This window comes from Cricetulus griseus, chromosome 2, assembly GCF_003668045.3.
Source record: "Cricetulus griseus strain 17A/GY chromosome 2, alternate assembly CriGri-PICRH-1.0, whole genome shotgun sequence".
In the NCBI taxonomy this organism is placed as follows: domain Eukaryota; kingdom Metazoa; phylum Chordata; class Mammalia; order Rodentia; family Cricetidae; genus Cricetulus; species Cricetulus griseus.
This window is the reverse complement of record NC_048595.1, coordinates 311,798,003-311,820,060: the sequence shown is the minus strand read 5'-3', so window position 1 is coordinate 311,820,060 and position 22,058 is coordinate 311,798,003. Positions and strand designations below refer to the sequence as shown.

Here is a 22,058-nt window from a genome sequence, read left to right as displayed (position 1 = left end):
CCACCCACACCCATGCCCACACATGCACACACAAGCACACACACATACTTGCACTCATGGAGGGCGGGCACTGATTCGTTGATTATGCTCTAAGCGAGGCACTCTCATATCAGTTGCCAGGATGAAGTCATCCATCTGAGGACCTGTGCTCCCTCTCCCAGTGTGATGACCTCTTAGACATTCTAATTTAAGTCCAATGATGCTGGTTGAATTCTCAGGGTGGGGGTGTTTGAATGGAATGAGTGAGCCTACTGTACCCCCCTGCTCCATGACACAGTATCTGAAATAGCTGAGCAATGGAGCCTCTTTCATAATTCCTCTAAAATTTTGCATTTTTTTTTCAATGTGGGCATCAAAGCTTGGTCCCACCAGTCAACCCCTGTTGGGACTGGAGGTGGGTGGGAGGAAGTGACAATCTTTGGCTTGTGTGTGAGATGGAGGGTCTCCTACTCTTCCTGTTTTTCTTTGAATGCTCTCCTCAGCTTGGGTGGGCTCAAAACACTTTCAAATTTTTCCCACCACTCTGCTGTTTCCTCAGCTGCTCTGTCTCCCCGGTGCAGAGAGAAGTCAGCAGAAGTGTGGGTGGAGGAGGAAAACTGAGAGAAATATAGTACAGGAATTAGCTGTGTGGGCTGTGCAGAGAAGTTGTGCGTTGAATGACAAATCTGTGAGACGCAATACTCCACAAATTAGTTGGGGGTGAGCTTCCGCCTTAGGCTGTGACATCCAGAGATCACCTCTGGACCATACCCTTGAGGGTGAGTGTCCTTAGTCTGCATGGGTGCTGGGCCTGTGAGCTCACTCTCCTGTGTCCAATTGTGGGGCCAACGGTAGAGCAGAGAGACAGAGTTGCCACTCAGAGGCAGGTGCCCCAGCTGGGGACTCCTGATGCTCTGTTCTTCCAGGCAGCCAGGAGGAACCTCGATTTCTGTCTCTTTAAAAGCTTTCTTAGTAAGCTTCTAGGTAGATAGATGGTGGATGACTGACCATCAGTCAACCCTAGTATTTGGACCTTCTCTGTAGCCTGTGGGTAAAGAGCTCCAGGCTTGCTTCTCTGGGCCACAGGAGAATCACCAATATGCATGGAGGAGCCCACATTCACTAAGTGATTATGAGGTAATGGGCTATGTTTATGTGAATTGTTTGCCTGGTCCCTTTGCAGAAGCCTTTGGGAGGGCCGTGATGTGATGGGTCCCCTAGTGTTCTTGGTATTCAGCATTTTCTAAGCAAAGCCTTTCTACCTAAAAGACCCTAACTTAACTGACCACTGGGTACCTCACGTCCCTCTCCAGGTTGTACAATAGGACCCCAGACAGTGGGGATGCGACCTGTCCTCTACTTCAGGTATGCTATGTCAGTTTCCCCAAAAGCATTCGCAGTGAAGCACCCTGAGGTGACATAACCCAAGGACAGCTCTGTGAGTGTAAGAGCTGAATGATGCAAGGGGAGAGAAGACTGTTCTAAAGATCAGGACAGAACAGAACATCAACAGAAGATAAAATTCGAATCTGAACTTCCTGGCAGCTTAAATGAAAACAGGAGAGAGGGGGAGGGATGGAGAGAGAGAGAGAGAGAGAGAGAGAGAGAGAGAGAGAGAGAGAGAGAGAGAGAGAGGTTATATAACTCATTTCTCTTTAAAAAGGAAGCACAACATTCCACTAAGACAATTATATTGCATGACATTCAGCTCTGAGATGAATTTTCATGGAGATCTTTATATAAGGGCTCTTAAGATAACAGTGGTCGTCTTTAAGAGCAGTTGTACAAGAGCTGTATACACACACACACACACACACACACACACACACACACACACACACAGAGAGAGAGAGAGAGAGAGAGAGAGAGAGAGAGAGAGAGAGAGAGAGAGAGAGTAATCATTTCCAGGCAACAGTGTCTGAAAGCATAGTGTTAATCACTGTTCTCAGCAGACTGACCTGGAGACCTCAAGTAACTGTCCACATAGTCGACCAGGGGGCAGTAAAGGAGAGCTTGGAGGATCCGAAGTATTACATGACTCCTGGGAACCTCTGTCTGAATATAAACAGTATTGTTCAGGCTTTAGAGAGTATAGACAGAGAAAATAGAAACCCAGGACCCTTCTCCTGGACCCTTTGGTGCACACTGATTTGCTGACAGATTCGAGCCACAGGAAACCGATGCCCTGTGGTTGTCGGCTTGTAGTGCCTGCATTGTTTTTCTGCACTGTTATAAAATAATGGTGCTATTTAGTAACACAGAGTCTCATGATACTCTTGTTTATCAAAAGAAAAATGGTTCTATTAAAATTTTATTTACCAAGTTTTTTTTTTAATAATGGAAAATCAGTATAAAAAGAATTTTCTTCTTAACCCTGATTTAACTGATGATTTCCATCTTAAAATTTTTCTATATTTATGGTTAGTTAAGGATTTATAAACAGCTTGGAGCACCCATTGACTAGTTTGTGTCTTGTGTTTGATTTTGGTTTTGCTGTTTTTGAGAGAGGGTTTTGTGCTGTAGCTGGCTGGAACTTACAGCCTTCCAGGCACTGAGGTCAGAGCCACGAGCCACCATTCTAGCTTGCTTTTATATTTAATGTTGCCTGTGTTATGTAATTCCCCTTTCCTTCTTTTTCCTCTCCGTCTCCCACTGTTAGGACTGTACTTCAGATGCCCTGGCCCCCTTCAGGAACCTAGTTCAGAAGCTGGGTGTAGTGGCCTATACCTGGAATCCCAGTACCTTGGAGTTGAGTTCCAGGAGATGGAGGTCAACATAGGTTACATAGTGAATGCAAGCAAGGCCAGCTGGACTGCACAGTGAGACTCTATCTAAAAAAGAATTAATTAAAAAAGGAATTTTTCAAACCTGCCAGTTTGGATGCCCCGGCAGGTTGGGAAATACTGCTTTGCTCATTGCTCCCACAGACCCAGCATGTGCTCTGTTCACGGTTCACAGTAAGTGGTATTGACTGGCTGGTTGGATGTTGGTACTGCCAACATGAAAGCCAATAAGAGCCAACTGTGTTTTTAAACAACAACTCATACTTAGCCATCTGCTGTGCACTATGGCAATGGCACCATCCCTAGGCTGCTTCCAGGAGTGGTGGCACTGGATTCTTCCATGCTGTTTGTACACAGGCCACACCCTCCCCAGGACACAACAGTACAGAGAATAGCTACTCCCCACACTTGCCTGTCTTTCCAGTCACCTTAAGCATGTGTGTTCTTTCTCTCAGGATCAAGTCACTGGATTAGCAAATGCATGAGAAGCTCCTTCAAAGTGCTCAAATGAGTGTTGTAATTTAAGAAAAGCAGTGCACACAAGAGAAAGATGTCATGTGACAGGATTCAAACAGAGGGTTTTTTTTATTATTAGGGAAAGGGATCATAAAAAGGGGAAAGGGAAGTGGGGAGACCAGTCTCCAGAGGTAGGAGAGAAGAGAAGGGAAAGACGGGGAGAGAGAGAGAGGACAGAAGGGGAGAGAAGACAGGGAGAGGAAGGTAGAAAGAGAAGAAAAGAGAGAGGGAGAGAAAGAAAGAGAGGAGGATGGGAGGTGGGCAGGGCCCCTTTAAAAGGGAACAGAGTGAATATGCACAGGTGGTGCTCTTAGTGGCTTCAGCTGAGGGTGTATCCTGTCAGAACCCCAAGGATGGGCCAGTGCAGATGCCTGAATACAAATAAGTGTATACCTCAAGATTCTGTAAACAGGTTCAGTCTGCTCATGAACTCTTTGCTGCCTAGTAATATTGCTTTTAAAAGTAAAAAATTTTTAAATTTTGGGTCCATTACATGTGCTTATGGTACAAATTCAAAAGACAAAAAAGGAAGACAGACAACCTTAATTTTCTTTGTATATATTCTTCATCTCTCAATTCCTGTCCCCAAAGACAATAACTGTCACTTGATTCATTTTTAAACTTTCAGATAAAAGCATCTATAATTTCCCAACAAATGCCACCAATCCTACATGTATTCCTGCCAGTTTGCTTTCCTTGCTTAAACATATACCTCTGTGAGCATCCATACCCTGGGACTGCCTCAATTTTTAAAAACAATTCCATTGTATTCTGTTTTCGGAATGTTATTCAACTTATTTGACCAGTTGAGGAGACCTAGTCTCTTGTCCCCAACCATGCTGTAGGAAACAACCCATGAGCATACAAGTTCACTGATCTACTGTATATCTGTAGAATAGATTTCTCAAAATAGACTGGCTAAAAGCTGTGTATCTTTTGAACTTTGATAGCTATGTCAACTTCATAGGGATTGCCAGGGCTTTTTCTCCGACCAGCAGTTCATAGGAATACCTGGTTCCTCATAACCTTGCCTGACTTTTGACTGGTCGATAGTTAGTGTTCGATTCTGTCATTGGGTTGATGTCTTTTTGTGTGGCTTAAGTTGCACACTTCCTTTTCTATGGCTGTTCACTTCTCTTACCATTTTGCCCCAGTTAGATTATGACATTTTCTTTTTTATTCATAGTTCTTCTTCTTTGTTTTTTTTTTTAAGGAAGTTAGCTTTCCTGTATGAGTCTGGAATCTTTTAAAACATATTTTGTCATGAATATTTTAAAATGTTAATTTAGTTGAATTTATCAATTTCTTTTGAAAAAACTTTCAGTTTTTTGTAATATTTTAAAATGTTTCTCTCTGAATATATGCATGTATATATTATACATGTCCTCCCATTTTCTTAATTTTGTTTTAAAAATCTATCTTATCATTTGGAATTACTTTGGTAGGAAGTATGAAGTACAGATTCCAACTTTGATTGGTTGACTGGTTTTGAGACAGGATCTCAATGTGTAGCCCTGTCTGGCCTGAAACTTGCTATATAGACCAGACTGACCTTGAATTTACTGCAATCCTCCCATTTCTGCCTCTTAAGTGCTGGATTGCAGGTTGTAGGTATGCAACACTAAACTCAGTGCTCTCTCTCTTTCCCTCCCATCTGTCCTCTCTCCCTCTCTTCTTCCCTCCCTCCTGCATATGGTAATCTGGTTGTTTCAAAATGAAGTTCTTATTTCTTCTTGTGATCTGAAATGCTTACACAAGAGTCTAAGTGCCTGGCCCCATTCCTGACCTTGAACTCTGAGCTTATACTTAAGTACCACACTGCTTTTAGTAGCAGAGCTTGAAGGGGCCAGACCCTCACCCAGTTCCCTGCTTTGGCAGCCATGACAGGCTGCAGAAAAGACCCAGAAAGACATAGGCCACTGACTGAGCAATACATGCTAAGTCCCCCGACCTTGCCTGACCTTGTCCTAATCACTAGGAAGCCAGATACCCTCCATGTGGTGAGGAGCCAATCAGAAGTTAGCTAGTGGGCTCTGGATGTGCTTTACTGATAATAAATGTGCTTTACTGGAATGCAGGGCATAGCAACTGCCCTGGGATGGCCTCCAGGCATAGCAACCTTTCTGCAGCTGCAGCTGACCAATCAACTCAGGACAGGTTGCCCAAACCCAGAGGTGCACCAATCCTGAGGCTTTCGCTATGCAACTAGCAGACCCTCAGACACTCCCCTTGCTCTACCCCAATATATGCCCTGTCCCACTGCTGCTCAGTGTCTTCCTGCTTCACCCACTGTGTTGGACAGACAGAGGATCCGAGTTAATACAGTTAACTCATTAATTATAAAGACGCTTTGCTTTTGCATCGGATCCGGACTCTTGGTGGTTTTGGGGGTTCAGAGTCTGGGCACAACAATCTTTCCTATCTAGGGTCCTTGAGGGTTAGGTGGCCCATTCATGATATTTTTTTTTCTACTTCTAGTTTGTATTCTATTTTCAGAGTTAGCTTGAGTAGCTTCCTCCATCTACCTACTCTAGACAATTTGTTATTTTTAGAGAGCATGCTGGATTGACAGATTATCTTTGGAGGGAATTGAAGGTTCTGTGACACCTCATTTTCCTGTAGAAGAAATGGTGTGTTTCTTTTAGTAGCATCGACAGATGTCCCTAACATGGATCTCATATATTTTCCTATACACCTTCATATTTGCTGCCATTCTCCCATCTTCAGTTCTGTCTTCTGTCTGGTTGTATGTTTTTATGAAGGTTTTGGTGGTACTGGGTTGGAGCCTAGGGCTTCAAGCATGCCAGGCAAGTGGACCCTGGTTTCTCACGTTAGTTTCATATCTAGCCATCCTATGGAATCCTCTTATGGAAGAGTGTTCAGCTGATTTCTAGGTAAGTCATCTGCAGATGGCAGTAGTTTTTACCTCCTACCTACCAATTAGTTTTTAATCTTATCTCTCTGACTTAGTGGGAATGCTTTTACTAATTTCCATTATAAACATGATGTCCCTAAAGATTTCTTCCTGAAAATTCATTTTCAAGTCCTACCTAAAATGACCTTTGCTCCATTGTCAGTCATGAGTAACTGTGCCAGAATTCCCAGTCTTTTCTTGGCAAGAGTAAAGAACGATAGGGTTCGAGCTAGGTAGATCTTCCTTACTTTATACATCATTTTCCACTGGCTTTCAATCGGTTGTTCTCCACCACTACTGAGAAGGAGACAGTGTCCTTCATTCAGGAAGCAACCCTGTGGCCTGCTGAGCAGGGCTCTTCCATCTCTGCTGGATGGCTCAGGAACCTAACAAATAATTGTCCTGCTGCTAGAGAGAGTCCCTGGAGCACCCACTGGGCTCAGCATCCTGAGTCTAGTTCCAGGCTGCCTGCAGTTGTCAATTCACTGCCAGAATCCCCACCTTACCTCTTCATCTACTCACAAAGTCATTCTTTCCACCCCTCCATGATTCTTTTTTCCCCCATTTTAAAAAATTTGAATTAGAAACAAGATTGTTTTACATGTCAATCCCAGTTCCCTCTCTCTCCCCTCCTCCCCTACCACACTTCCCCCCAACTAACACCCTACCTATCACATACCCATTCTGCTCCCCAGGGAGGGTGAGGCCTTCCATAGGGGGGGTCTTCAGAGTCTGTCATATCCTTTGGGATAGGGCCTAGGCCCTCCCCCATATGTCTAAACTGAGAGAGTATCCCTCCATGTGGGTTGGGCTCCCAAAGTCCATTCCTATGCTAGGGATAAGTACTGATCTACTACAAGAGGCCCCATAGATTTCTGAGGTCTCCTCACTGACACCCACGTTCATTGGGTCTGGATAAGTCCTATGCTGGTTTCCCAGCCATCAGTCTGGGGTCCAAGAGCTCCCCCTTGTTCATGTCAGCTGCTTCAGTGGGTTTCATCAGTTTTGTCTTGACCCCTTTGCTCATCACAACTCCTTCTCGGCACCTGGGTTCCAGTTCAGTTCCGTGATTAGCTGTGGGTGTCTGCTTCTACTTCCACCAGCTGCTGGATGAAGGCTATAGGATGGCATATAAATCAGTCATCAATCTCATTATCAGGGAAGAGCATTTAAGGTAGCCTCTCTTCTGTTGCTTAGATTGTTAGTTGGTGTCATCTTTATAGATCTCCAGACATTTCCTTAGTGCCTGATTTCTCTGAACCTATAATGGCTCCCTCTATTATGGTATCTCTTATCTTGCTTTTCTCTATTCTTCCCCCGATTCAATCTTCTTGCTCCCTCATGTCCTCCTCACCCCTCCTCTTGAAGGGACCAGCCCTCCATTTCGGCAGCCATGACAGTAACACATGCTCGCTATGACCTTGTCTTAGTCACTAGAGGTTAGTTGCCTGCCTCGTGACAAGGAACCAATCAGAAGTTAGCTGGTGGTGCTATGCTTTACGACCCTGGGTGTACTTTACGGACAAGCGCACAGCAATGACGCACAGAGCATAGCAACCACCCTGGGAGGGCCTATGGGCCATAACAACCAGTTGGCCAATCAACACAGGGCAAGCCCTCCAAGCCTGGAGGCACACCAATCGTGAGCCTGTGCATAAGCCTAGACACTCCCCTTACGCTGCCCTACAAGATCTCTCTGGAGCCCTTAGGAGCTGTCTTTTGTAGCCAACTGCCATGGTGAGTGGACAAAAGACCTGAGCTAACATGGGGTTACCTCATTAAATTACAATAAAGCCTCATGCAGTTTGCAGCAAGCTCTCGAATCTGCCCGGTGTTTGGGGTGACCGAGGTCGTGGCCTGGGACCCTGGATACCTGAGTTTTCCAGGAGTCTAACACTCTTCTCCCCTTCTCATTCTCCTAGATCCTTCTCCCCTCCTGCTATGCTCTCAACTTTCTCAGGAGATCTTGTTCCTTTCCCCTTCTCTGGGGGACCATGTATGTCTCTCTTAGAGTCCTCCTTGTTTCCTAACTTATCTGGCGGTGTGGATTGTAGGCTGGTAATCCTTTGCTGTATGTCTAAAATCCATATCTGAGTGAGTACATACCATGTTTGTCTTTTTGTGACTGGATTACCTTGCTCAGAGTGGTTTCTTCTAGTTCCGTCCATTTGCCTCTGAATTTCAAGATTCCGTTGTTTTTTTCTCCATTGTGTAAATGTATCACATTTCTCTATCCATTCTTCAGTTGAAGGTCATCTAGGATGCTTCCAGGTTCTGGCTATTACAAATCATGCCCCTCCAATATAAAGAAATCCCACACTCAAGGGCCCAAAATGAGACCACTTGAGTCATTTCTTATTCTCCTTTGAATTTGTTACTGGTTCTAGACTTTTAGTCGTTATCATTTTTCTTACTGGTATAACCCCATCCTTACTTCCACTGAGACAATGCCTAACTATAGTACATGCCAGAATTTGAACTCAGGGTCCTCCTATCTTAGCCTGCTGAATATTGGTATTTTTAGATGTGCGCCATCATGTTCAGCTTGCATCCCTCATTATCTAAGGTGCAACCATTTATTGTGGTTCCATTTGCTTTCTGTCACTTACTTCAGTTTGCGTGTTCTGTGAACCTCTACTATAGTCTAGGTCAAGTTCCACGTGGATTCAGTGGAAATCCTGACTAGTTTTTGGTTTTGAGGTAATAAAGTCATAAGCTATGCAAGGGAGTAGCTCTTGAGATTGCAAACTTTGTTTTTATTTGACTGAAGAACAGTCATGGCTGAGATGATAACTTAGCTGACACCTAGTTAAGTAAGAAGACAAGGCAAAGCATGTTTGTATCTGACCTTTGTCCTGGTGCTTGGGCCGAAGATACTGACTTGTAACAGTAAATGCCACCACATTTACTATTCCATCTTCTGTTTTTATGCTTGGTGCTTTTGTTTTACAGACAGGGTGTGGGCCCTCTACACATCTGTGTGGCCGTCTCATGTGCTGAAGGCAGGGCAAGATGCTGTGGTTTGATTTCAGCACCATATAATCTTTGTACTTTACCCAAGTAATGGCACATGGTATGAAGTTAATTATGTATGTGGCATTTGCTCTCCTTGACAGACTTTGGAAAACATTCTTGATATATAACAACCATGCCATTACAAAATGAGGCTGCTTATTATGTGTAGTCTCTAGAGCTTAAGTTTCCTTGCCTTCCCCTGCCCCATTCCCCTCAGGATCCAGGGTGACAGGTCCTACAAAAATGATAAGTGATCAATCTGTAGTTATTTAATGAGCAAATGAAGTGTAAAATTCAGTTCATGCTGAGTGTGTGTATTAAAACAATAATTTTATTACTGATTGTTATCTGTGTTTATTTAAAAGATTCCTTTGGCTGTCAACTTAAATAAGACAAGCAATGCATCTGCCCCAGACTAATATTCTAGAATATTAGTTGGGAATTACACTCGCCACTGTAGAACATGTGTTTTCACTAATTAACTGTAGCACCGCTAGTCATTAATGGTCAAATGTCTCAATTTCATCCCTCCTTCTCAGCATAGCTAAATATACTGCTCTCTGGAGGCCCAGAGGGGTGGTAGGTCCAGAAATAACAACCAGTATCATTTGAGAAGTGTGCGCTGACCTTTTCCAGGCACTGACCAGCAGAATTGTAGAACCAACCTGCTCCCTACCCCCAGCCTCCCGAGGGTCATACTGTGAGTTTTGTATTTGAAGTCATGGGGTGGGGACAGGATTGCATTCCATACAGACATTTTTGTTTGTTTGTTTGTTTGTTTTTGTTTTTTGTTTTTTTGTTTTTGGTTTTTCGAGACAGAGTTTCTCTGTGTAGCTTTGAAGCCTATCCTGGCACTGGCTCTGGAGACCAGGCTGGCCTTGAACTCACAGAGATCTGCCTGCCTCTGCCTCCCAAGTGCTGGGATTAAAGGTGTGTGCCACCAACACCCAGTTCAGACACTGTTTTTTGCATTTTGGTTTTTTTTCCACTGTTTTTTTTTTTTTTTCTTGAAGACATGTTAGACTTCAAATGTCTTAGCCTAGAATCTTAGCATCCTTAATCTTAGCACTCAGGAGGCAGCAGCCAGGGTGATTGTGAATTGGTTTGAGGCTAGCCGGGGCTATATAAGTGGCACTTTGTCTACAGAGCAAGGTCTGAGGATGCAGCTTAGCTTAGTGGTTACAGGCATGGGGCCCTAGGTTCAACCCCCAACACAACAATCTAAAGTAGTTTGTTTTCTTAATCAACAATGTATTTTCTCTTTTTCTGGTTCTTCATGCTATTCTCTACAACAGGTATCAAGGAGAGAAATCCCCTGGAGGGAAAATCCTGTTTTAATGCTTTTGTAGCACATTTTGTTAATAAAAACAGCAACAAACTCCATGGCCCCAGAGTGAGCTAGAACAGGTTGTTTTTCCTGACCACTCAGAGCATGACCTCCAGGAAAAGAACTCCACTCCAGTAGCCAGGCTAACAGTAATTCCATCAGCAAGGAGTCCACCTTGAAAGTCTCCAAGCAGCTCCCAGATCATTCTGAAGGAGAGAGGCCTGTGGGCTTGTATCCACACTCAAGTCCAGGATATCAAGAAGAGTAGAGACTGGGAAAGAAGCCCATTCCAGCTCATTGGCAAGTCTAGAGAGCTCCACCTTCAAACTCAGCAAGTTCTCCTCTATTTAAATGGTTGGGCTATCACAGTTCACTTGCAGGCCAACACTATGTAGGTGTAGTTTCCCTTTAATTTAAGTGGGCAATTTAGGAATAATAGCAGCTTTGAGGACTTGGGGGAGGCAGCAATTAGAATTCTCTTTTCTTGCCAAGATTGTGTTTCTTTGAAAAGATATTGTCTGTTTTGAAGAGCTGCATTCTTGCTAACCTTGGTGGCACTGGCACGGCCAGGTACAAAATCATCATGCACTCTGAGGTTTTCACAGTTTGGATCTGCTGATGAGATAATTGGGATGCTTTGTATTGTAAACAGACTTCACATCATCTCACTCCAAAACTGTCATCTTATCCAAAATCAATTAAGAAAATAACATGTTCTTGGGGCTCATTAACCACAGGATCACTAGTATTCTTTTTTTTTTCTCTGAAGTTTTTCAAAATGGTGTCTGTTTTGTCCTGACGAATATTCTAGAAGGTATATACTGAACAAAAGGTGATTGAAAATAGAAATAATTCAGTGAAGTAATCTTAGTGGACAATGGTGATTTTTCTGTTTTTTCTTTCCTTTTTTTAAAAGTCTTGCTAAGTCATTATTAATTAGAAAGCAAGAAAATATATTATTTGTTGATAATGAAATATGTCCATTCCCTTCAGAAGGAAAGTATTAGTCACATGACATCACATTCATAATTATCTTCCCTTTGTATTTAGATCTTTCTCTGGAATTAAAGGTCTCCAGCTGAAAGTTAACCTCCAACCCAATGACAATTACTTCTTCTATGTGAGAGCCATCAATGCATTCGGGACAAGTGAGCAGAGTGAAGCTGCCCTCATCTCCACCAGAGGTACTTTCTGCTTAACACAGAGCTGGGATGTCTGGGTGTCTGCATTCCTCCCCTTCTGCCATCCAGAAGAGACCCCCTAAGGCAGCTTCACAAAGTTCCAGCCTGCTGTCAGTGAGAGAACTTGTCATGAGGTCCCATTGATCCAGCATCAAGATGGTTCTTTTATTTGTGTTATTCAGAGGTTCTGAAGCTTTGCTGTGCTTAGTAATCAGCCAAAGCTGATTCTCCGGTCTCACTCCAGAGAAATGGATGTGTTTGATCTGGGGATGGGTTGGACCATTTGTGGTCTTAAAAATCTTCGAAGATGCTTTGTGATTCACTCAGAATACACTGTAATTTGTAGGTTTGGGGTGCATGTATGGTTTTCTTATTCTGTTATCCTTTGAACCCTGTGACAGGTTTCCAGTTTTGTTCTCCTTATCCTAGTTTGTGCTAATTAATGTTTGTCAAATGAATGAGCCAACAAATGGATGATCAAATAAATGAATAAATCAAATAGGTGATAAAACAGTTCAATAACATTTGGGGGGGACATCCCCAGAGAACGTTAACCAAAAACATTTGGCAGCTTTCAATTATGAGAAACAAAGAATAGCAAGGTGGAAATTCTGCTGCCTAATCCCAGATCTGCAGATGACACAGGACTGAGGGGGTACATTAAGTCCTGGAGCTCTGCCCTGTTTGTGATGTTGCTAGGGCCTGCCTGAGTCGTAGGAAAAGATGGGAGAGCTGACTACCTAGGAATGTTTTCTTACCATCTCAGTACACTGCTTGCACCTTCCATCATTGGAGCCTCCATAGGCTGTCCTAATATGCCCCCGATTTTAAAGCACACTCAGATCTTTGAGCATTTTGTCCAAGTAGATATTCAAATTCTACTTGGTCCAGGGTAGGGTCTTCATTGCCAGGTGATGTGGATACTACAAGGAGCACACATGGCCTAGCATAGACCCCACCTGCAGCAGCAGGTGGGAGTGACCTGCCCAGGACATCTGTTAATACCTGCTCATGAATGGAGTAACAGCTGTGGGTTGAAAGTACAAATTCAGGACTTTGAATTCAGGAGAACGGGAGCCTATGCTTGACATGTATGGGTTGACCTAGTGCTTGGCATTGTGACAATGCTGTCATCTTATTTTCTTCCATAGGAACTAGATTTCTCTTACTGAGAGAAACAGCTCACCCAGCTCTCCAGATCTCCTCGAATGGGATGGTGATCAGCTTCTCAGAGAGGAGACGGCTAACAGAGTAAGTAGAAGCAAGCACAGCTGGGCTGATGCTCAGCTGTGCAGGATCCTGAGTGCATTCTTGGTTCAATGACCTTGCTCAGTTATGCTACAAATATATGTGCAGCAGGCACTGTTCACTGTGAGGTGTGCAGTGGCATGCAGGGCTCACAACTTGGAGCAGTGCAATATTTTTATTGGGACCATAAGTGCAGATGGTCTTGGTTGAAACACTGGTCTCTTTAAGGTATTATCTCTGGTTCAGTGAAAAACAGAACCCAGTAATGATTGTTAGTTTTCAATCAACCCAGGTGTGGACCACTTGGATAGGAATGAGATGGTTTCTTGAGTTCTTAGTTCTGGCCACAGAATCTTGTCCTCCAGAAGCTCCCACAAAAGGCAGTGACATCAAAGAAAACAGAAACCAAAAGCTTGGGATGGGTAGGAGACTGCCTGGCATTTACCCTCTCTCTCTCTCTCTCTCTCTCTCTCTCTCTCTCTCTCTCTCTCTCTCTCTCCCCCTCTCCCTCTCCCTCTCTCTCTGTTTCTCTCTGTCTCTCTCTCTCTCTCTTTCTCCCTCTCTCTCTCCCTCTCTGTGACTCTCTCTATTTCTCTATGTCTCTGTCTCTCCTTCTGTCTTCTTCTCTCAGCTATCTTGAGGGTTGAAATGGTCAAATGGGAGAAAGTATGGGCACACTATAGGTTGAGTTTCTCTGTGTCCCAGCAGCTGCTCCCAAATAACCACACTGAGACTTACAATATAAATGTTTGGCCTGTAGTTTAGGCTTGTTTTTAGCTAGCTTCTATAACTTAAATTAACCCATTTCCATCAATCTGTGTGCTGCCCCAAGGCTCATTTACTTCACTTATGTACTTCCTATCCTGCTTGCTCTGCATTTCATCGAGTGCCTGAGACTCTTCCCTTCTTTCCAGGGTTCGTGTAGGCTGCCTCTCCTGCTCAATCTCTTCCTGCCCAGCTATAAGCCAGTCAGCTCTCTATTAACCAATGAGAGTATACATATTCACACTGTACAAAGATTGTTCCATAGCAGCAAAGCTTTTGAAACACATACTGCAGAAGACACTGATATGCCCAGATGTAGGCTGCCAGCCAGAACACCAGTGAACCAGTCACTCTTGTCCCTGGTAACTTGCACACACTCTGGTCTCATCTTGATGCTCCACTGTCCACTGCCAGATTTACACGTTACATGTTTCTGGAAATGGCCAAGTCTTCCCCAGGCTCCAGAACCTCTGATTTGTATCTCTAAGGCTATTTAACCATGCAGCCCTGTTTTAGCTTCTTTGAATTCCCAGAATCTGGCCTGAGAACTGGAACATTGTAGGTGCTAAAAAGTATACCATTCATGGATTGAGAATCAAGTGTAAAAAGTGACCGAAGAATAGATGTGGTGCGGCTGGAGAGATGATCCGTGGTTAAGAGCCCTTGCAGAGGACCTGCATTAGGTTCTCAGCACTCATGTTGGGCAGCTCACAACAGCCTGCAATTCAAGCTCCTAGCGGTCTGATGCCCTCTTCTGGCCTGTGTGGGTACCTGCCCTCATGTTCACGAATCCACACATATAACACCACATACACATAATTAAAAAATAAATCTTTAAAAAGAAATATATGGGGTTTCTTTTTAAAAATAACAAAGAAGTAGACTGGAGTTATGAGAGTTCATGGATGCTGTTTAATGGAAACCGGCATGTATTTTACAGAAATTTGTTTATTTATTATTAATATATGAAAATTAGCTTGTAAATAAATATCAGGATGCCTGGTTTTACTCCAGGGAGTGAGGGCTTGTCAGTTGGCACTTCTCTGAGATGAAGTAATTGGGTAAAGACATAGAGCAAGTGAAGTACATTTACTTCCATTAATCATTTTCTCACTGTTCAAGGGGAGAGAAAGGGAGTGCTGACTGAATAGTAACACTATGAAGTCAAAAATGCCTCCTTGCTGTCTCAGCCATTTTCCAGCAAAGCTGAGCAACCCATGCAAACAAGGTCACCTGTCCATGGTTGCAAGGTCTCAGACTCGTTTCACTGTGCTCTTTATCAAAATACCTACAGTCAGGCAGAAAGAGGCCTTGAACTCACCTCCCAGAGGCACCTGCAGCCATGGAGACTATGAAGCACCTCCCCAAAGCCACTGGTCACGGTGCTCACTTCAATGCTCTGGCCTTGCCAGATGTCTTGATATTTAAGTGACGGGGTCACTGTCACAAGGAAGGTCAGCTCATGCTGGAATTCAGTTCTAGAAGGTTTGAAAGGCTGGAATTTATTGTATACACCTATAATCCCAACTTTCAAGAAAGTTGTGCTGTGCAAGGTGCATCACAGAGTTTGAGGCCAACGTGAGCTACATAGTGATGAGCCTGTGTACCAAAAATCCAAAATGTGAAAAGTTCTGGAGATTCCATTTTTAATTTGCAGATTTTGGAAGAAGAAAACTTTGTAAGACATGTTCTCCCACCTTCCTCTGTTATATCCCTTTCCTTTCCCTCAGAGCAGAGATTTTAGCATGTCTTTTCCTTCCTGTCATTATGCCAGTCATCGCCTGGTTCCCAGACCCTTGAAGAGACACAATGTACCATATGTGCATGCATAAGACAGTGGGCATATGTCAAATGAATGCTAGAGGTTTGTGAGTCCTGGGGCAATCTGGCCAGGGTTAGGAGCATGAGGAACAGATGGTATCTTGAATCAATTGCCAGCAGTTTCTGAAGATAGACCCCCTGCCTAAAGGGTATGTAAGGTTGATGCTCTTGGGGTAAAGGCTGTGATTCCTGTGATAACCTTCATCAGATCAACTTTGCTTACAGGATCCCCTCAGTCCTCGGGGAGGAGTTGCCTGCCTGCGGCCGGCATTACTGGGAAACCACAGTCACAGACTGCCCGGCCTATCGACTTGGCATCTGCTCCAGCTCAGCTGTGAGGGCTGGTGCCCTGGGACAAGGGGAGACCTCGTGGTACATGCACTGCTCTGAGCCACAGAGGTAAGCTGGGGCCTGCCTTTCCTAATATAATCCAAGGATCATTTACAGTATCTAGGCAGAGACCTAATGAGGAGCTTGTCATGTCCTTGCCCAACTTCCAAACTAAGTAAGACAGTAAACACAAAGGGCGTGACAGTTAAACATCATTCTGGTTACCACAGAAACTAGATAAGAGGGCATCTTATGTTCAACCTCATGACCATACAGAAGACTCAGCCACTCAGAGCCATGGTGGGGCCAGCCTTCCTGCTCTGTGGGGCTCAGCTTGCCTCTGGAGAGGCAGAGAAGGGTGTTTTGTCCCAGCACCAGCTGAGACAATGAGATAGGGGAATTTTCTCTTCTAAATTCATCCCTAGTGGAGAGAAGTACCACAATGATGTTCGAAGGGCTCCCTCTACAGAGAAGGAATTGGCAAGAGTGAGAAAGAGGTGGCTCCCCCTGCTCTCTGTCCAGTATTGATTTATAACAAAAAACTGACAAATTATAGCACATAGACAAAACCTGACCTCTGCTCACTTTTTGTAAATAAAGTTTTATTACAAAACAGTCATGTTCATTTGTTTATGTGTTGTCTATGGCTACTTTTGTACTAATGTAGCAGATTGGAGAGAGACTGAGTAGCTGTCACATGCCAAGATTTTTTTTCTGTCTCTTTATAGATAAGTTTGCCAAATCATGGTCTCTATTAGTTTCCAGGGCTCAGGTGAACTTGCTGTGATGGCAGGATGCTCACAGGATGGTCTGATTTTCACCCTGGCTTTGACCTTGATTCTGCCTCCTATTGTTTGCTCTCCCCAAGTCTGTTTACCCTTTGGTCAATTCTTTATACATTTAGTCAATCCCAGAAGGCCTTGGTTTGCCAGTCCTTGACATAGACGAAGGCTTAGTAAGGTTGAGGCCTGGCCTGCTACCTTTCGGGGTTGTAGGATTACATAAAATTAGACATGAGGAAGAGCTTTGGCACTGTAATATGTCATCCAAGTGGCAGGCATTCTTCCAATGCAAGACTTTAAAAAGGAAGCTGTCCTTCGGTACTCCTGCTTGTGAGTTCTCAGAAAAGGCACCCAGACTGGGATTTTACAGATCTTCAGCTTCACATCTCCCCTGTGTTCTACTTGACAGTTTGATTCTTTGAGATGCTTCATAAGGATGCCGTCTCCAAGTGCTATTTAAAGTCACATTTCATCAAGTCGGAGCAATTATGATTAATTGATATTCAGTGCCATGCCATGCTGAAGGGCTCAGCCCCTGCCCAGAGTTTAAAATCATTTAAACCTAGAGTTTACAGTTAGCAAATTATAGGAGCCCAACACAGGTATTAATTTCATTAAAAAAAAACAAAAACAAAACAACACTCTTCATAGGCTTGTAAGATGGTTCAGTGGATGAAAGTGCTTGCTGAGCAAGCAGGAGGACCTGAGTTCCATCTCTGGCATCTATGGTACAAGGAAAGAGCCATTGCCAAAAGTTCTTCTCTGACCCCTGCATGTGTTCGTTGACACAAAGGCATAGTGACACACAAGTGCTCCCCACGGTTTGTGTTACACACTTGAGAACACAAACCAAAGGCTTGCCTCCAACCCTCCAATCACAAATTTCCAGGACTGACTTTGTAGGAAACACAATTGTATATTTTGTGACAAGCCTCTGCATCCTGAGTGCTGGGATTAAAGGCGTGTACCACCACCGCCCGGCTGACAAGTTCTTCCTATAACTTTGGTCACTGGTTCTTTCAGGCCCAGCGTGGGCTTCAGGGAGGCAAATATACCTACATTTGTGGTTGCAGCACAGAGGGCAATTTAGGGTATCTTTATTTCATGCTCTGATGGTACCACACGAGGTTCCCGTGGCTGTTAGGATTCTGGGAGAGTGGCTCAGCAAGCCCTCCTGTGGGTCTCAGTTTTCTAGTTCAGTGACTTTAAATCAGCTCTGTGGCTCTTGATTGAACCCAAGTGTGAAGATGGCCTTGGGAGACACCAGTGGTTCCATTCCTGGCCCTTCTTAACTTTGCTATACTGGTTCAAGTCCCTTTACGTCCTTTACCAGTCTCACCCTAGCCATGCTGTCTGTGTGCACACTGCTCTGCCTGCCACATTATTTCAACATATCCCTCCATTTTCTTCTGCAATCAATCCACAGATATCTCTAGTGGCATCAGAACTTGGGTGGAGGGGCACTTACAGGACACAGTGAAGAAGGGAAACCAGGAAGTTGTGACCAGGCTAAGGGAGGAGGGAAGTTGTCTCCAGTGTAAAAAGGGGTCTGGTTGAGCCTGGATCAGCTTTGATGAGGGTGATGGAAACCTCAGGACAGGCAGTTTGAGAGTCATAGTCATAGTCAGGCTTTTGCATGATTCTTATTTGAGTAGACATCAGCAGTCCCAAACAGGATTAGGCAAATGGGGGGATGGGGTCATGCCCAAGCAAGACCAAAGAAAACCAACAGAGGAATGCTTCCTTTTAGCTCAGGGTCTCTTTTCCCAATCACTTGGCCTGGTTGCTTTGGGCCTGTGACAACACATGGCAGAGGAAGACTACCCCATCAAGGTTGGCGTGCAAAAAGAAAGAGGAAGGAGTCATGGCTTCACTACCCCCTTCAAAGAGCTTCCCCAGTGGCCTAACTTTCTTCCACAAAATTCCACATCCTAAAGAATCCACCAGAGCCATGGCCCAGGCTGGTGACTAGTGCTGTAGTACAGAGGCCTAAGGGGACAGAGGTCTATGATAATCATCTGTGTCCTCACTTAAGAGCAAAATGAGGAATTGGTGTGCTAAGAAGGAGACAGCAGAAGCAGGAAGGTACTCCAAGTCCCATGGGACTGATGGAGTCAAGATTTTAAGAGAAGATTTTAAGAGATGTCTTTTTTTCTTGCCTCCATGATGGGGATTGTCTTGGGGCTGACCTTCTGGGAATAGGGACTTTCCAAGCCACAGGTAAAGGGCATCAGTTCACTGGGTCATTCAGAACCCTCTAGACCAGTGGTTCTCAACATGTGGGTCCCGACCCCTGGGTGGGGGCCAACAATGCTTTCACAGGGTCACCAAAGACCATCAGAAAACAGATAACCTTACAATTTGTAAAGCAGCAAAATTCATTAAGTTATGAAGTAGCAATGAAAATAATTTTATGGTTGGGGGGGTCACCACAAGATGAGGAACTATATTAAAGGGTCACAGCATTAGGAAGGCTGAGAACCACTGCTCTAGACTTGTGTTGTACAATGGTACCTTCTACAATAATAAAAAAAAATGGTGTCACGGCTATTCTTGAACTGTGGCAGGTAAGGCTGAAAATCTGAATTTTATACATTGTTAAATGTTTAAGTGGCCAAAAAAAAAAAAAAAAAAAAAAGGCTGGGCATTGGTGGTACACACCTTTAATCTCAGCACTTGGGAGGCAGAGGCAGGCGGATCTCTGTGAGTTCGAGGCCAGCCTGGTCTCCAGAGCAAGTGCCAGAATAGGCTCCAAAGCTACACAGAGAAACCCTATCTGGAAAAACCAAAAAAAAAAAAAAATGTTTAAGTGGACAGATGTAGTTAGTGGCTACCGTCCCTATTTGGGACTGCTGGTCTCTATTCAAACAAGTCACCAGAATTCCAATTCTTAATACACATGGGATCCTGGAATTGCCTGGCCTAATTACACTACCCAGACCTATTGTCAGTGTCTCGTGTCCTCTCTAACCTGCCCGGCAGATGGTGACTGCTCTTTCCATCTCCATACCCATTCTTCTGTCTCCTTCTCCTGCTGCTTCACCTACTGAGCTTTTTTGAGCCTTCTCACCCACTCATGTCCAGCCTATTCCTGAGGGCCTAGTGTGAGCTCGTCCATCCCCACACCCCCAGAGGGCCTAGAGAGGAACAAGGTGCACAGACTCGCCTGTACAACATGTGGGATGTGTTTGTACTGGAGAGTGACTACCAAAGCACCCTCTGGCTGCTGAAAACTTAGAGATAAAAGGGGAAAAATCGGTCTGGGCGTGGGGCGGGGGTGTGGCGGCGCTTTTTCAAAGCTGAAGTTGGCAAGAACTAGTGGCATTGCTCTTGAACTTCACAAAGGCCCTTATGTAAGTTACCTATAAATCTTTAAAAATGTAAAATGAATGCGTTGTATGGAAGGCAAGCCCACAGTACTGTTTAAATACATGGCAGCCAAAGGAGTTTATTCAAGAGAATGACACACCATGAATGCGGCAGTTAAAACATGTGGGCAGCCGGGAAAGAATTAGAACGTGGAGAAAAATCACAGGGGAGGCACATGCTGGTTATTCTGGGACTGCCCCCTAATGCGGAAGGAGCAGAATGATTAAAACACACCTCTGCTGGATGAGCTAGGCATTGGAACGTCTAGAGAGGCTCCAGCAAATGTACTTAGGACAACGTTATTGCAACTCACCACCATGAACCAGACTGACAAAGTGAGACCTTGATTGTTTCCAAGTGATTTTCCTTATCAAATCTTAAGGATTTCCAGAGATTTTATAAATTGAATTCTCATTCTGTTTCATTTCAGGTACACGTTTTTCTATAGTGGCCTTGTGAGCGAGGTGCATGCAACTGAGCGTCCAGCCAGAGTGGGCATTCTGCTGGACTACCCCAACCAGAGACTTCTATTTATAAATGCTGAGAGTGGACAGCTGCTCTTCATCGTAAGGCATAGATTCAGCGAGGGTGTCCATCCTGCCTTCGCCCTGGAGAAGCCTGGGAAATGTACTCTGCATCTGGGTTTAGAGCCCCCAGATTCTGTCAGGCACAAGTGATGCTGACCATTCAGAGCTTGTAAGAATTCAAGTTTGGGGTGGAGAGCTGCATTTTCTCTCTCTCTCCAGTGCTGTATGTTATTTGGATGGTCTCCCACATACCTGCATTACTGATAGCTAGGCGTGCCATGGCCAGCACTTGAGGACAGCCAGGGACCCTATGTCCTTACTGGGCAGTGTGTGAGTATGGAGGGTACAAACGAAGCTTCCACCCTTCAGTTCACAGTCGGAGTTGTTTCTTAAATTCAAAAGATTTATGCTTGTCCTGGGAACCGAAACCAGAGAAATGGACTTCTGCCTGCTTTTGGTCAAACAAACCCCCCAGTAACCAGATCAGAGAGGAGAGAAGGTTTTGTTAGTGACACATCTCATGTGACAAAGAGCCATAGACTTCTTCCACAAGAAAAAATGTCACCTTACTTCACTCAAAGAAAATGAGTCTTAGTCATTAGAGAAAATGTTTTAGCTGATCTAAATTTACAATGAATTCTTTTCTTATCATGTATGCTATAGAATGTAAGCCCCACTTCTCTGAAAATTTAAATGTAGAAAAGCACTAGACATCAGAAATTTCCATTTTGTTAAATAAATGGCTAGAATCTTACAGAATAAAACCTATTGTGTGAACTTATTGCACATAACTTAGTCCAGCATCTCTGGACCAGGGGACAGTAGGGAGAAAATGCCTGCCACATTCCAGGGGGACACTGCTACTATTGGTTATCATTGGGCAGTTTTGCACACAGAACTTTTTTAAAAATAAAAATGCTCCCAGTCTATAGAGCCTGTACAGTTGTCCATAAAGTCAGCCATCAGGAGTTATGCATCTCTTTTTTATGAAAAAATATGCTTACTTACTTTTAGATATTATACTGAAAGTTCTCAAAATCTTCCTAAAGTATGTGTGCAAAATTGCTGATTTGGAAGGCATGCAGAGCTCATTGGCACTTCTCTCCATGATGGGAATGCTTAATTATATTTAAGGTTTTCTTTTAATACTACAAACTCAGTTATTTTCTCTCCCTCCTTCTTTCCCTCTTTCCTTTCTTTTCTAAAAAAATAAAAATAAAAAGGGTCTAGTCCTGGCTAGCTTAGAATTCACTATAGAGACCAGGCTAGCCTCATACTCAGAGCTCTGTGTGCCTCTGCCTCGTGAGTACTGGCATTAGAAGTGTGTGCCTCCATGCTTGGTGGTTCAGTTATTCTCTTGACTGGAGAAATAACATTTTACCTTTTTTCTGATACATCCTAAAATATGTTTTAATAGCTAGAAAATCCATCTTGGACTTGTGCTTGTCCTGTAGAGCCCCTTGAAAGCCTTCATCAGCTCATTTTCTTGGTTTTTGGTGAA

At 44.0% G+C, this 22,058-nt stretch overlaps 1 protein-coding gene across 1 annotated transcript in view; it reads left to right on the top strand.

Annotated features, from left to right (window-relative positions):
• The window catches only part of Cmya5 (cardiomyopathy associated 5), a 100,766-nt gene extending 79,508 nt beyond the window's left edge, over positions 1-21,258 (top strand). Inside the window, exons 10-13 of the mRNA XM_027401725.2 lie at positions 11,585-11,718; positions 12,867-12,966; positions 15,775-15,948; positions 20,461-21,258. Coding sequence (XP_027257526.1) covers positions 11,585-11,718; positions 12,867-12,966; positions 15,775-15,948; positions 20,461-20,707 — 655 coding nt within the window. The 3' untranslated portion in view covers positions 20,708-21,258. The remainder of the gene's footprint in view (positions 1-11,584; positions 11,719-12,866; positions 12,967-15,774; positions 15,949-20,460) is intronic.
• Positions 21,259-22,058: the final 800 nt, after the last annotated feature.